We start from the raw sequence: 13,754 nt of genomic DNA, 5'->3' as shown, positions 1-13,754 counted from the left end.
CAGGAGGCCACAGAGCAGGTGTTCGATGATTCTATGCAGACAGGGTAAAGGAGTCCTGGAGCCCTCGGTGGCTCTTGCAGTCTTTTATTGGGATTTTACTGGATGCACGGCTGGCAAGGGATGCTGGGGGGCCGGGAGGCTGGCAGGCCTCCCAGCCCCCAGCAAGTCTACACTCTGTCTGCGCTTTCTGGCATTCTCTGGTGGTCTCTGCTGCTCTGCTCTCTCATGGTTCTGCTTCTGCTTCTCTCTGGCATCCCCGTGATGATGCCCATAAAAGCCCAGTCTTAGCCCAGGTGAATGGCATCTGCATATGCCCACACCCTACTCCAGGTGCCCACCATCAGGTATGCAATCCTAGTGGTGGGAGGGCAGAAAAGCCTGATACTTTTTACCTTACCCTACATTGCCCCACTAGAAATGGTGTGGAAACAGTAAAAGCCTGAAAAAGCCACTGAAGGCTCCAACACTCCTTTACCCATCTGCCCAATTGACTGCGAACCTGCCCCGTGCCTGCTGGCACCAGTCTTACAGTACAAATATGTCACTGAGAGTCTGAACTATAGAGCTTAAGGATGGTTCCAAATCTATGAGTAATGTACACAAAATAATTACCATCAGATTAATATGTGAAAAAGAAGTAATTTCTGTTGGCAGGTACACCCTTAAATAGCGAATGCTGTAAGGCCCTGTATATATTTTATATTTCAGGGTTAAAGCTCTGAGTGTCTTAACAATCAAGGCAAAGAGCAGGCCACAAGTAAGTCTATGACTGAGGGCTTAGAATTTTGAAAGAAAGTTTGCCATGGAAAAGCACAGTATTTAGCATAATGCAGGGAAGCACGTTCTTCTGTGACATTTCATAAAAAAGAACTTAGTGGGAGATAGTGAACCAAGTTTTGTATATGTAGGGTCAGTAAAAGTATCTGGCTTTTCTGCCCTCCCGATTGATGTTGGATCCCCGCGATCCTGAATGCATGCCTGATGGCAGACACCTGGAGTAGGGTGAGGGCATCGGTAGATAGGATACACCCGGGCCAAGAGACTGGGCTTATAAGGCCAGGGCGGCAGAGGATGGTGTGGTGTGGAGTGCGGAGCAGTGCGGTCGAGTACGGTGCGTGCAGCCACTTGCGGGGGAGTGCAGAGACGAGCAGCATGAAAACACCAATAGGGCTGCTTGAACCGGTGATGAACCTACCTGTTATGGGATGGTTGCATTACAGTACACTGTTGTGTTTTCTAAGATGACAGAATGGGTGGTATTCTTTTGCTTGTGGAAAGTGGTTTACTAAATGTATTAGTAATAGTTCAAGAAAAACAAAACATGGTGAGTTTGTATATATAATGCACACATACACTAGGTATACTATCTATGTGTCTAACACGTTTACTCTGAGGAATGTCTGCTTAGGTTTTCCTATTACCCATCTCTCTTACCCAACCCAATCCCCAGGGTTAAATGCATTGCCTTATTAACTGTGCTGGAAATGCCACTGGACCGCATCTTCCCTCATTTTCAGTGCAGCTTATCTTTTCTCACTTTCAGCTTACTTTTCTTGAGGAGGCTACCATTCTCTTATACCATCTTGATTCCAGAAAAGTCCAGAATATACATTTTCTGCTGGCTTAATGCAAGAGCAAATGCGCTCTGAATAAGCATCTTTGTCAGGTGTCTTGCTCCAGCTGGGTTTAATTAACCCCATCCAGACTGAGTTTCCAGGTGAATGACTCAGCAACCTGATTTTCCAAAGGAGGCAGGCTCGCACTCATTTGGCATGTTAAGCAGTGTTAACACTGTTTTTCAGAAGTATGACACGATGCAAACTATTCCACAGCTTCAGAACAGCCAGGTGAGGAGGGATGGAGACATTTCTTCTGCATTCTAAGGCAGTGCTCATCATGCTGCACGCGCTTCCCAGGGCCTGACCATAGTGATCTTGCTGTTCATGTACACATTTGCAGATGAACAGAAATGCAGAACAGGTTATTGCGGACCTTGTTGGCTCTCTAGCGTTTTCTTTTCAAGTGGAAGACTTGAATCCTGCAAGCATATTTACACACTACATTTGTTAATATTCAATTTCATGATTTCTGTCTATATTTGTAAATTATACAACAAACATATCCAGATTGCCCTGCAGCGTCTGTCCCTGACCCACTTTCTCTCAAAATACCATCATAAATTCTCTCCTGTCACATTGAATGAATCATCAGTAACTACCTTTTTATATTTTTCAAGAGGTTCCTCACAATTGATAATGCTTTCATGAATCCTCTCCCTCTTCTTTTTGTCTTTGACAGATGTTCATATTGTTTATCTAAAGGCAAAAAATGGTTGAACTTTCTGGTCCAAGGTGATCCTTATTGGTACACTTAGGGTTGTCACAAAGGTCCTAATTTCAATAATTGAATGCCAGCTATGTAGAACAAAAGCATGTCTTTAATATAGAGCATAGGAATTGACAAAGAGCCTTCATGGTGAAATTAAAACTTAAAACTTCCCCAAATACATTGAATTTAATTTTATTTCTTGCAGTCTTCCTACTACTAGAGGCAACTCCCAATATAAACCTATTTCAGGTTGTAAAAAAAAATTGTTAGCTATTTTGGGGAACTTGGTGTATACAAGGGAGATTATATTTCCTAAGAAGTGCCCAAAATTCTGGTGAATTAATTGGGGTTGGAAAAATTAAAAGGAAATGAGTCAAATGAAAAATTAAGCTGTATATATTGAATTGTGGTTTTAGAAAATATCAACTAAGCCCATCCTTGTAACTATGTCCCCTGCAAGGCATAAGTTCTTAAGTAGGGTTCCACTAATAGGCCCCTATAGTCCTCTAGTTGTATGCAAATTAAATCTATTTAAAGATATGAGCAGGTATTTATCTGGAAAGAAGTTTCATTGCCCTCATTGGATTCTGAAAGGTATATGTGAACCTGAAAAGGTGAAGAACCATTTAACTAATGGTTTCCAATGTTGTTGGGTTCAATTGCAATTCCTTAACTGCCAACACCTTTTTACAAACTAATCCCAAGCCCCCTCCTAACTGTATCTCCTACCACTTTTCTTAATGTAATCCAAAACTTCCATTTAGAAGTCCCTTATGGGCCTCCCTGGTGGCACAAGGAATTAACCACAGCATTATGAAGCTATCCACAGCCTCTGCAGCACGAGTTTGATCCTTGGCAGATCAGGGATCTGACCCACATGGCGCAGCAGACTTCTCCTGTCTTGCCCGCTGCTCCCCTCAGCAGCGTATTTCAGTCAGGCTGCCTGTTCTGTTCCCCGCTCTGTCTCTGGTGAATCCTGTCATCCCCCCGCACCTCTGGCCTGCACCCCACTTCTTGTATGCATAAATAAATGTTTAAAAAAGAGTCCCTTAAACTTCAGAAATTTTTCTTTTTATTCTTTTTTATTTTTTTAATTTTTTTTTGTTTTTTCAATTTTTTAATTTTTAATTTTTAATTTTATTTTTTTTAATATTTATTTTTATTTATACAAGAGCTGCTGTACAGGCCACAGTTGCAGGAGGGTGACAGGATTCACCAGAGACAGAGTAGGAGCAGAACAGGCAGACAGAACGAAAGCACTGCTGAGGGGAGCAGTGAGTGCGACAGGAGAGATCTGCTGCCCCATGTGGGATTCTTCCTGGCTGGACAGGAATCAAACCGGTGCCACGGAGGCTGAGGACAGCTTCACAGTGTTGCACTCAACTTGCTGTGCCACCAGGGAGGCCCCAGAAATATTTCTTAATATTGTTAAATTGTAGAAAACCTCATGTCTTAGCTTTTTTCACATTTAGAGTTCACCTTACCATGATGTATGCATGCCCTCATCATTGTATTTAAGGTTCTTATAGGATAAATACTGCCTCTTACACTTCATTTTCTCTATTATCAAGAAAATGATATTCATGTAGTATGTTCTCATCCATTCTCTGGTGTTGAACCTCTTGCAGGTGTCACGCTAGGTGTTTAGAAGTGAACATAACTGACAAAAAAAAAAAACAAATACCCCAACACCTATATTTAATGTTCCATTGTGGTACAGTCTAGATTAATTAAATTTAAAATATGTTAGAGTGCCAGTGATGATAATATAAAGCACTGAAGAAGTATTATAAATGAGTATGGGTAAATTTGATTTGTGATCATGCAATTTTGTGAGGGAAAACAGGGGAGGCCTCATCAATAATGTGGGATTTGGATAAAGAGTTTAAGAAAGTAGAGGAGTGAGCCATTTTGATGTTTGGGGGAAGAGAACACTTGGCAAAGGGAAAAGCAAATGAAAATTCGGGAAGCTGTGTAATGGGTTGGAAGGAAATGGAAAGAAAGACAAGAAAAAGGATCAAAGAGTTAATGGACAAACTGACCAGGTAGGGCTTGCAAGTCACAGTTGAATCAATGAATTTACTCCATTGATATCAGGGATTTGAGAATGTTAGGAAACATTTTACCAGATCATTTGGGGAGGCTCTGCTGACAAGAGATGAACAAGGACAAGAGTGGGTGTAGGGGAACAATTAGAAAGCTAATGCAGTGATCCATGCAAAATAAAATGGTGGTTTGGATTAAGGTGATGACAGCAAGGATAGTGAGAAGCCGAATTTTGGACGTGTTTCCTACTTACTGGGTGTTGTAGGCGTGGAAGCCATCACAGTTGGCTCCAAAGTTTCTCATCTTAGCAGCTGTTAGTTTTAACTTGTCATTGATTATATAAGAAGAAAGAAATACAAGAGACGTAGGTGGATTTTGGGGGGAGTGGATAAGAATGAATATCAGAAGCTCACTTTTGGGCACTTAAGTTTTGTGATGACTCTCAGTGGACATACTGCATAGGTAGATGAATCTAGAGTCTGGAGATTAGGGAGGTGATCTGGGCCAGGCTTATAAAATTGGAAGTTTCCAGAAAATGGTATTCAAAGTCTGTGAGATGAACACTTTATTTATTTAATTATTTTGCTGCTTGGAAAAAGTATTCAAATTGTGACATATTTTTAAATGAGAAGTGGTTTTGATGGGTTATGATCAACTGTTAAGGATTATGGACATGGGTTATCAATCAGAAATCAGAATTGAAGTGAATCTCATAAAATGCTCTAAAAATTGATTTTTGTCTATGTGTGTGTGTATGTGTTTCAGGCCAGACCTGTTTGATTGGAATAGTGTGGTCTGCCAGCAGTCAGCCACACAGCGGTTGGAACATGCATTCAACATCGCCAAACAACATTTAGGCATAGAGAAACTACTGGATCCTGAAGGTTGGTACATTTCTGAACTGCTTCTGTTTTTAGTGTAGTTTTGATGTTTGTTGGCTCATACTTAACATTTCTACAAGCTAAGCACAAAACAGAATATGTGTTGCATATATGTATATACATGTATTTCTATAGCCCTATATCCCTATATTTCAGGTGAATTTAAAATGTTTTCTCTTCTTGAACTGAATTATGAATTGTCTTATATCATTTTAATTATCAAAATAACAGTATCTAAAACAAAAGTGTGACACTGGGAAAAAACCCCAAGCGTTTAGAATGTATATGCCTTATGGACAGAACATACTACATTTAGAGTACACGGACTCCAAGTAATTATAAAAAGTTCATGTTTTGCTTATTCTACCGAGAGATTTGATACACTAATCAGCTATAATTAATTAGTTACTCTTGCCAGTTTCATTCATATAGTCTATAAAAGGCAACATGGTTTACTGTTTAAATCAGGAAATCTATTCCTGGCATTGCTTCTATTATAATTTGTCACTCTGGGGAAAGTCCTCCGTTGGATGATTATTCCCTTTCTGCTGCTTTAGTTGACAGGCAGTACTGTACTAATATTTTTATTACATTACACTTAAATTAATTTCATTCTTATCTCTGGAGCTACACAGTCATACCTTCCAGACACATGAATTAGAGGGTTAATGGCCTCTGCTTTTCTTCTAGCCTATGAGGCACAATTTTGGGTTGCCAACTTCTTTGAAATTGCAAACTCTGTTCTCTTTCTTAAGGCTTTACCACACTTTAAAACCAGAAAATGGAGTAGTAGTGTCAGTCGGATGGATATTTGTGATATAAAACAAGTTGATCTTCGGGCAGGTCTTTGACATAATGAATCAGTTACAAATAAGGAGATCCTCAAGTGATGGTGGTAGGTCCAACCAGGAAAATCTCAGAAATCGCTCAGAGGGTAATCTTTCGCTGGTGAATTTACCACTGACTTGAATCTAACCCTGTGTTGCATATCCAGAAACCTTGTCACCTCAGCTTATTGACTAGCAGATCCCTGTGGTGTTGTGGTGGTGGTGGTGATGGGATGGCGTTAACTTGAAACAAGCTCCAAAAAAAGAGCTATGAAAATGGAAATCTGCTTATTTTACATGAGGTATCGAACTACCACAAAACCCAGACGCTCATATCTAGTTGACCTTTGCACCGCTCTTGGTGAGAACATGTACTTGGGGCAGAAAATTATAGCTGCACAAATGTGTTTGCTAAGTTGAAATCAGATTAAGTTCATTAGAAATGTTTCTTCCCCTTCAGATAATGTGTAGCCGAGTGCTGACTCCTATTACTCTTTTTGTTGATTCGGTAGATGAGCAACATCCTCCTGCCCTAATTTAGCTCTAAGGGAGAAATTGTATTAATCATATCTCTGTCTTTTGAAGTGTGGGACAGATTTGCCTCACTATTGACTCCTAGTGCTGATTCAGTACCGATTCACACATTTTTCTCATACACCAGTGAGGAAGAGAGGGCAGACATCATGAAAATACGGATTTTAACCCCTGAGAAGTGCCATGTGTATGGATTTGAAAGATAAGCCTGCTAGTTGGTTTTTGTTTTCACATCTCGCGATCAGTTCCCATTATTTGGTATATATGCTCTAGTTATTCTTGTGTATGCCCTATCCTTCCATAAAATAGTAAGAGCAGGTTGAAATAGATCTTCTTCTTCTTAAGTGATAAAATCGTTTTTAATCTCTAAGTCCACCTTTCAATCAATGAAGTGGGGATAGTTAGATAGACTTCCACTATTTAATCAGAGTGTACATTGATGAACCTGTAATAGAGATGGGCAGTTACATAAATGATATATCTTATACAATAGCCTGATATACCAATTATATATGCTCTCCTAAATAGAAAGTCTTTGTTGAAATGCACTTTATTTATTTATTTTAAAAGATTGATTGATTTATTTATTTATTTATTTATTTATTTATTTATACAAGCATTGGGTACAGTCAGAAGAGCGGGAGGGTGAGAGAATTCACCGGAGCCAGAGCAGGGAGCAGAGCAGGCAGAAGGACCGAAGTACACTGCTGAGGGGAGCAGCGGGCAGCAGGAGAGGTCTGCACGCTATGTGGGACCCTCCTCTGGTGGCCGGGGAGCAGCCAGGGATGGAACCTGCGCTGCAGAGACTGCAGGAAGCTTCGCAACCCAGCGCTCAACCGCTGTGCCACCGGGGAGGCCCTGAAATGCACTTTATATAGACTATAGGGACCCCATTATAATATTTCAAACTTGATAATTCAAATGCAACCAAGTGTAATAAGCTGATTGATAGAGATCATACCACTGTTTGTGGTTTTATTTTGCAAATAAAATCTAAAATTTGAAAATCCTTTCTATTTAAGGACTCCTTTCTAATTTAAAGAGCATTCTGCCTTGTAAAATGGTTTATTAAAATTTATTTATGGGTGTCAGTAAGGTGAGGATTCAGCATAAATCTGATACATATTTTTAAATATCTGTCAGTTGCTGCCTATGTGTTAGGGAAATATTCAAATACATACTTAAAAATTACTGCTTAGTATGTTTCAAGAGATGACATCAATGGTAATTGAAAGAAAAATATTACCTAAATTATAAAGTGTTTTTTATTAACTGCTTTGTTATTCATAAAAGACAGAGTAGCATCTCTTAGAATATAAAACTTTGAACACTCTCTTCAATATATGTAATGGGAGATTCTTGTATTTCTTTCATGCCCAGTATAGTACTTATCTTTGAGAAGATCATATTTTTATTTAACCAAGTATTGTTTTTTATTTTATTATTATTTTTTAAAGATTTATTTATTTATTTATTTATTTATTTATACAAGCACTGGGTACAGTCAGAAGCGCAGGAGGGTGAGAGAATTCACCAGAGCCAGAGCGGGGAACAGAGCAGGCAGACTGACAAAGAAATACACTGCTGAGGGGAGCAGCAGGCATGGCAGGAGAGGTCCCTCGCCCGGCGGGCAGGGATCGAACCTGCGCTGCACAGGCTGTGGGCAGCTTTGCAGCCCAGCGCTCAACTGCTGCGCCACCAGGGGAGGCCCTTATTATTATTTTTTAAAGATTTATTTATTTATACAAGACCTGGGGTATAGGCTAGAGGTAAAGGAGGGTGAGAGAACCCACCAGAGAAAGAGTGGGAGCAGAACAGGCAGACTGACTGAAATACACTGCTGAGGGGAGCAGCGGACACGACAGGAGAGGTCTGCCATGCCATGTGGGAATCTCCCTGGTCGGCCGGGAATCGAACCAGTGTTGCAGAGACTGCTGACAGCTTCACAGTGCTGCGCTCAACCCACTGTGCCACTGAGAAGGTCCCAAGTATTGTTTTTTCAGGTTATGCATGATGATGCCAGCTATTCTCCAAAACAATTTTCATTTCATATTTAATATGTCCCTTAGGAGGTTAATGAAACATTTTTCTTTTTGTTTAAGGAGATATTTTTTATTATTGGGGGATTGACGTTATATTTGGTTTAAGAAACACCTGCCAAAGAATGTTTTTAGAATTCTAAGCATATGCTCTGTTGATTAGGTTAATTTATAAATTAAAAAATCACTGAAATATACTTTAGAGATTTTTCATATTTTGCAAGTATTGAGTATGGTATGCTTTGTTTGGCCTTAACTGGTGTTTTGGGGCCTAAGCTTTGGTTTTCAGTAGGATTGTTTTTTAAAATAAGTAGCAATCAGCTTTAGCATAAGAAATTTCAGGAGTTGTTTCTAGTGTGTTTAAATGTTAACATATGTAAAAATAAGTAGTGATAGGGTAAAGTTATTTAAGTGATGCATCTTTGTGCTCAAATATAAAAGGTGTATCTCTTTCAAAATATACCCTATTTTGAATCAGGTATATCCTATTTGGAATCAGGTGATTCACTTTCTATCAACCATTTCCCCATAAGATGTGTTGTACATGCGTCATGGTTTTCACATACAGTGTTTGCTTCCCTCACTTTCAAACAAATTGGTTTGTCAATTCACACAACTCTTTTTTGCATTATGAGAATGCTTTGTCAGCTTTTTCTTGTGAATTACAAAGTAGCGATGTTCTTAAGGAATAAAAAGTATGCCAGCTCTAGATGACATTTGCATACTACTTAGATAGGTCACTTGCATTTGAGACATGCAATATGGTATAGAAACTCCCTAACTTTTTTAGCAGGGTAACTTTAGGATGAAATGTAAATGATGAGAGTAAAATTCAATGACCATAACGGTATGTGAGAAATATTTGTAGCCTCAAAAATGACATTTCCAAACCAATTTGTTTGGTTTTTATGCACTTCATTTTAACTTCATGAGGATGGTCACAACAGATTTTAATTTCTGCTTGACTAATCCCTTGCATCATCCTTTAATTTTTTCTGGAGTCTACTCTTCTAAGAACTAGCTTTGCCTTTTGGAAAATTTTACTACTGGAATGAATGGTCTCAGACTTGGCTTTGCTTGCATGCAGTTCATTAGTCTTTAAAAATATTTTCAAGAGAAAATATACAGTGCTTGCTATATAAAGGAATTCTGTTAAGGCCTCTTCTGGATTTGATAGCAGTTTGAGCAGGTGGTGTTTTTTCTTTCCATCTTTGTTGCAACTATCAGATTATTCGTGTGTGATCCAGGAATGCATAGGACCCCAAACTTTTAAGGGTTCATGATCTGAAAGGAATTCAGCCATCCATAAACACAAAGACGAAGGAAGGAGACTCTTAGTGTGAAAGTTGTTTAATTGAATTAGCATGCATAGAGAGAGAAAAAAGCATATTCTAAGTAAAACTCTGGAAATTATCCCTTCCCTCATGGGCAAATTCCAAGCCAACCAGGGTGGACCTTACAGCTTGCCACAAGTCTAAGGTACCTTCTGAAGGGTAACAGCAAGAAAGGCATTAGGCAAGTCTTACAGAGCTGAGGCAAAAGGACATTCCACATCAAGGTAATACTTTTCATTGTTATCTTCCCCATGTGTGTCTTCCAAGTATGTCTACATGTCTCTCTTCAACATGTCTCCAAGTTCTGTCCATTAGTACCAGAGTGCAAGTCAGGTCTGCAGAAGTGAGAAAGGTGTCCCACCTGTGTTCATGTTACATAGGTCAGCCTGGCCACTCTGCTCTACCCAAGTTCCCAGTAACACCTACCTCTGAAGTCCAGTTCATGGAACACTGGAACCTGCACTTCAAGGCAGTTGCATGTAACTGGGGGTGAGGAAAATGACACCTGCCTTTCACAGAGACATATATTTAACAACACTCTGGTATTCTAACAAGAACTGTTAATAAGTGTTTTACACTCAAAGTGGAAATAAAACTGTACCAACTCAGAAGGAGTTGCATGCAATTAACTTAAATAATTGGAAGTTCTTATGAAACTATACACTCTCACTTCATATCTCATAGATTTCTTTCCCTAGGAAAAATACCTTTTGTTTACAGAAAATGTGTTGAGGTTAGAATATATTGGTGTTGTATTTGGACAACAATGTATATATATAGGCTATATTGTATATATGCAAGAATATGTATATAACTTTTAAACTAGAAATGACTATTTTAAACATGAGTCTTTAGAGCAAAATTACCTGCAATGCCAAATGTTCTTTTTCCATATATTAAAAATATTTAAGAGTACAGGGCCTCCCCCGTGGCGCAGCAGTTGAGTGCTGGGTTGCAAAGCTGCCTGCAGCCTCTGCAGCGCTGGTTCCATCCCCGGCTGCTCCCCGGCCACCAGAGGAGGGTCTCTCATGGCGTGCAGACCTCTCCTGCCGCCCACTGCTCCCCTCAGCAGTGTACTTCAGTTCTTCTGCCTGCTGTGCTCCCCGCTCTGGCTCTGGTGAATTCTCTCACCTTCCCGTGCCTCTGACTGTACCCAGTGCTTGTATAAATAAATAAATAAATAAATAAATAAATAAATAAATAAATAATCTTTTAAAAAATATTTAAGAGTACATATGTGAATAAAAATGGCCATTGTCTTTTTGATGACAAAGTAGCCATTACAAAAGACATATTCTTTTCTATCTTTTGTATTACTCACATCCTTATATCTGGCAGATTGGTTTTAGAGATATTATAAGTTATTATCTAAAACTAAATCCTGAGTTTCTTGGAAGAATAGTTCTTAGTCTAGTTATTCTGCTATGGGAAATAGAAAGTATCATCATCTGCTCATGTAGATATGATAATAGCAAAATAATGTTCCTATTATATCAGCAGGAGACCACTTTTTCCAGGGTTTCTTTTTTAAAGAAACATTAAAATTTGATCATTAAGACCAAATTATATTGTTTAATAGTGTTAAATGTAATAATAATGAAAATATTTCTTTAATTTTGAACTTCAGTGAATTGCTGTTGAAATGAGAAAATTAGAGATGGCATTATTGTATTAGCAACAGATTGGGGTACATTAGTAGCTTTAGTGTTGCTGTCTTATTTGCTTAACGTATTCAGCACAGTCTTTTAGCGAAGGAATTTGGGACACAACTGTGTTAAATAATTTAAATATATGCTTGTATTAGCATTGCTTAGAGCAGAGACAAAGATCGATATATAATGATGCCTTAGGATAACTGATGGCCAACACAGAAGTCCAAAGAAATGTGATTAATAATATTCCTAGCTTGCATACCATTGGATCCTGTGAGGGTACTTATTATAATATCCTTGACCGTTTCTAGTTTTTATTCTGAAACATAATTATTTATACTTCACTTTTCCATGGGCACACAACTTGCGTAACTAACCTTGACCATCTACTGCCACTTTATTATAAGTTAATGTATTTTTTGTTAAAGACAACTTTACTATGGTATTTGAAGGCATCTTCAAGATTGTTGTTGCTAAAATAGATAAAAATACCTTATGGGCCAATGGGACAATACTTTTTTTTTTTTAAGATTTATTTGTTTTCAGGACAAATTTGAACAAAAGACTAATTGAACTGAGGCGATTTATCTATTGATCCATTTTAATTGTTTAGATGATTAAAATAATTGGATGTGACTTTGCCAGATTAACTCACTTAGACAACAAGAAAACCTAGACATTAAAAATAGTATCTATGTGTGTACATGGCTTGAATTTACCCTTTATTATATCACACATATCAATTTCTGCTTACCTTTCATGCTCTTTTTATAATTTATCACAATTTGACTTTGTGAAGAACATTCGTCAACTTGTATTTTTTTCTTCTAGGAATTGATTTGTTAAAATTAATATGCATTGTTATAGCTAAGTGATGTAGTTGCTCATGCAATTGTGGAAATTAAATAATGAAACAATTTGATCATTTGATTTGAGATTTGTAGGTGAGGTTCTATGCTAATTTTTTCCTGAAGTATCTGAGCATAAACCTTGTCTTAAATGACTGGGAATCTCTTTCCAATTACTTTACCAGGATTTTTTTTAAGTAGAGAAAATATAATGTCCTAGGCTTTAGAGTCATGATAAATGATAAATGATATTGAGTGACTGACAGGACATTTATACATTATTTAAGTAATTGGGATTTTTACGCACCAAGTCCCCATGATGAATTACATGTGATAGCTTGTGGATGGTGTCCCCAGGTGTATCATCAGTAAGAGTCCATCAGATTGTTAAGGAAATACTAGGGAAAAAAATTGTTGCTTCTTTGTTACTGATTTCAATAAAATTCATCTATGAAGTGATAAATGAGGTATCAGTTAAGTTTGTGTCATTAAAGTGTTCCACGGTTGATAAGTGTTTCCTTTTTATCACAGAATGTGTAACCTTAGAAACATTTCGAATATTAAAATGATAGAAAATGATAAAATAGCATGCATAACTTCTGTGGAAGTTATGCTTGTTTCTATGCAAAATTCTCTAAGGTTTTAATTAAATCATTCATAGTGTTTGGAATTAAAGCATATGTTGCTTATAGTTGGGACGTTTTAATTCATTTGACTGTCTTTAAAATTGAATTAACTGTTTATTAAAAATTATAGGAGACATCACAGAACCTGCAAATGAGTATCTGATTACTTTAAAATTGAGTGGTGGGAAAATAGATACCGGGTTGGTTCACATTTTCAGGTTACACAATTTTTGATTTTAAAGTGCATGACCATTTAACAACTGGAATTTAAATATAAGATGAAAATATATTAGTTTACAATTATACTTGGGTAAAATGATGAACTGGGGTCTTCGTTGATGCCATTTAGTTCTTGTGACAGGGTACTTTAATTCTCATAAAAATGGGATTAAATCCTTGTAAGAAAGGGAAAGTTTTACGGTAGACTTGTGATTATACTTAAAAATAACAAACTATACTCTTAAGATTTCTTGTCTTATGCCAAACTTGTGGGGTTAGTGGGTTATATATCTACTTAACAGATGAGCACTGTTACAGTTACTGAGATCTTGGGATATTATGTATTATTAAAACTTATTAAACTGGTTGAAAGCTAGTGTTTGTACTTTTTAGAAATAACCACTTGTTTTGCAGTATCAT

At 37.7% G+C, this 13,754-nt stretch overlaps 1 protein-coding gene across 1 annotated transcript in view; it reads left to right on the top strand.

The window, feature by feature from the left end:
* DMD (dystrophin) overlaps positions 1–13,754 on the top strand; it is a gene marked incomplete at both ends in the record, with an annotated part of 1,915,324 nt that overhangs the window by 359,905 nt on the left and 1,541,665 nt on the right. Inside the window, 1 exon segment of the mRNA XM_084258879.1 lies at positions 5,140–5,258. Coding sequence (XP_084115005.1) covers positions 5,140–5,258 — 119 coding nt within the window.

This window comes from Talpa europaea (assembly GCF_964194135.1).
Source record: "Talpa europaea genome assembly, chromosome: X".
Classification (NCBI taxonomy): domain Eukaryota; kingdom Metazoa; phylum Chordata; class Mammalia; order Eulipotyphla; family Talpidae; genus Talpa; species Talpa europaea.
This window is presented reverse-complemented; position numbering and strand designations above follow the sequence as displayed.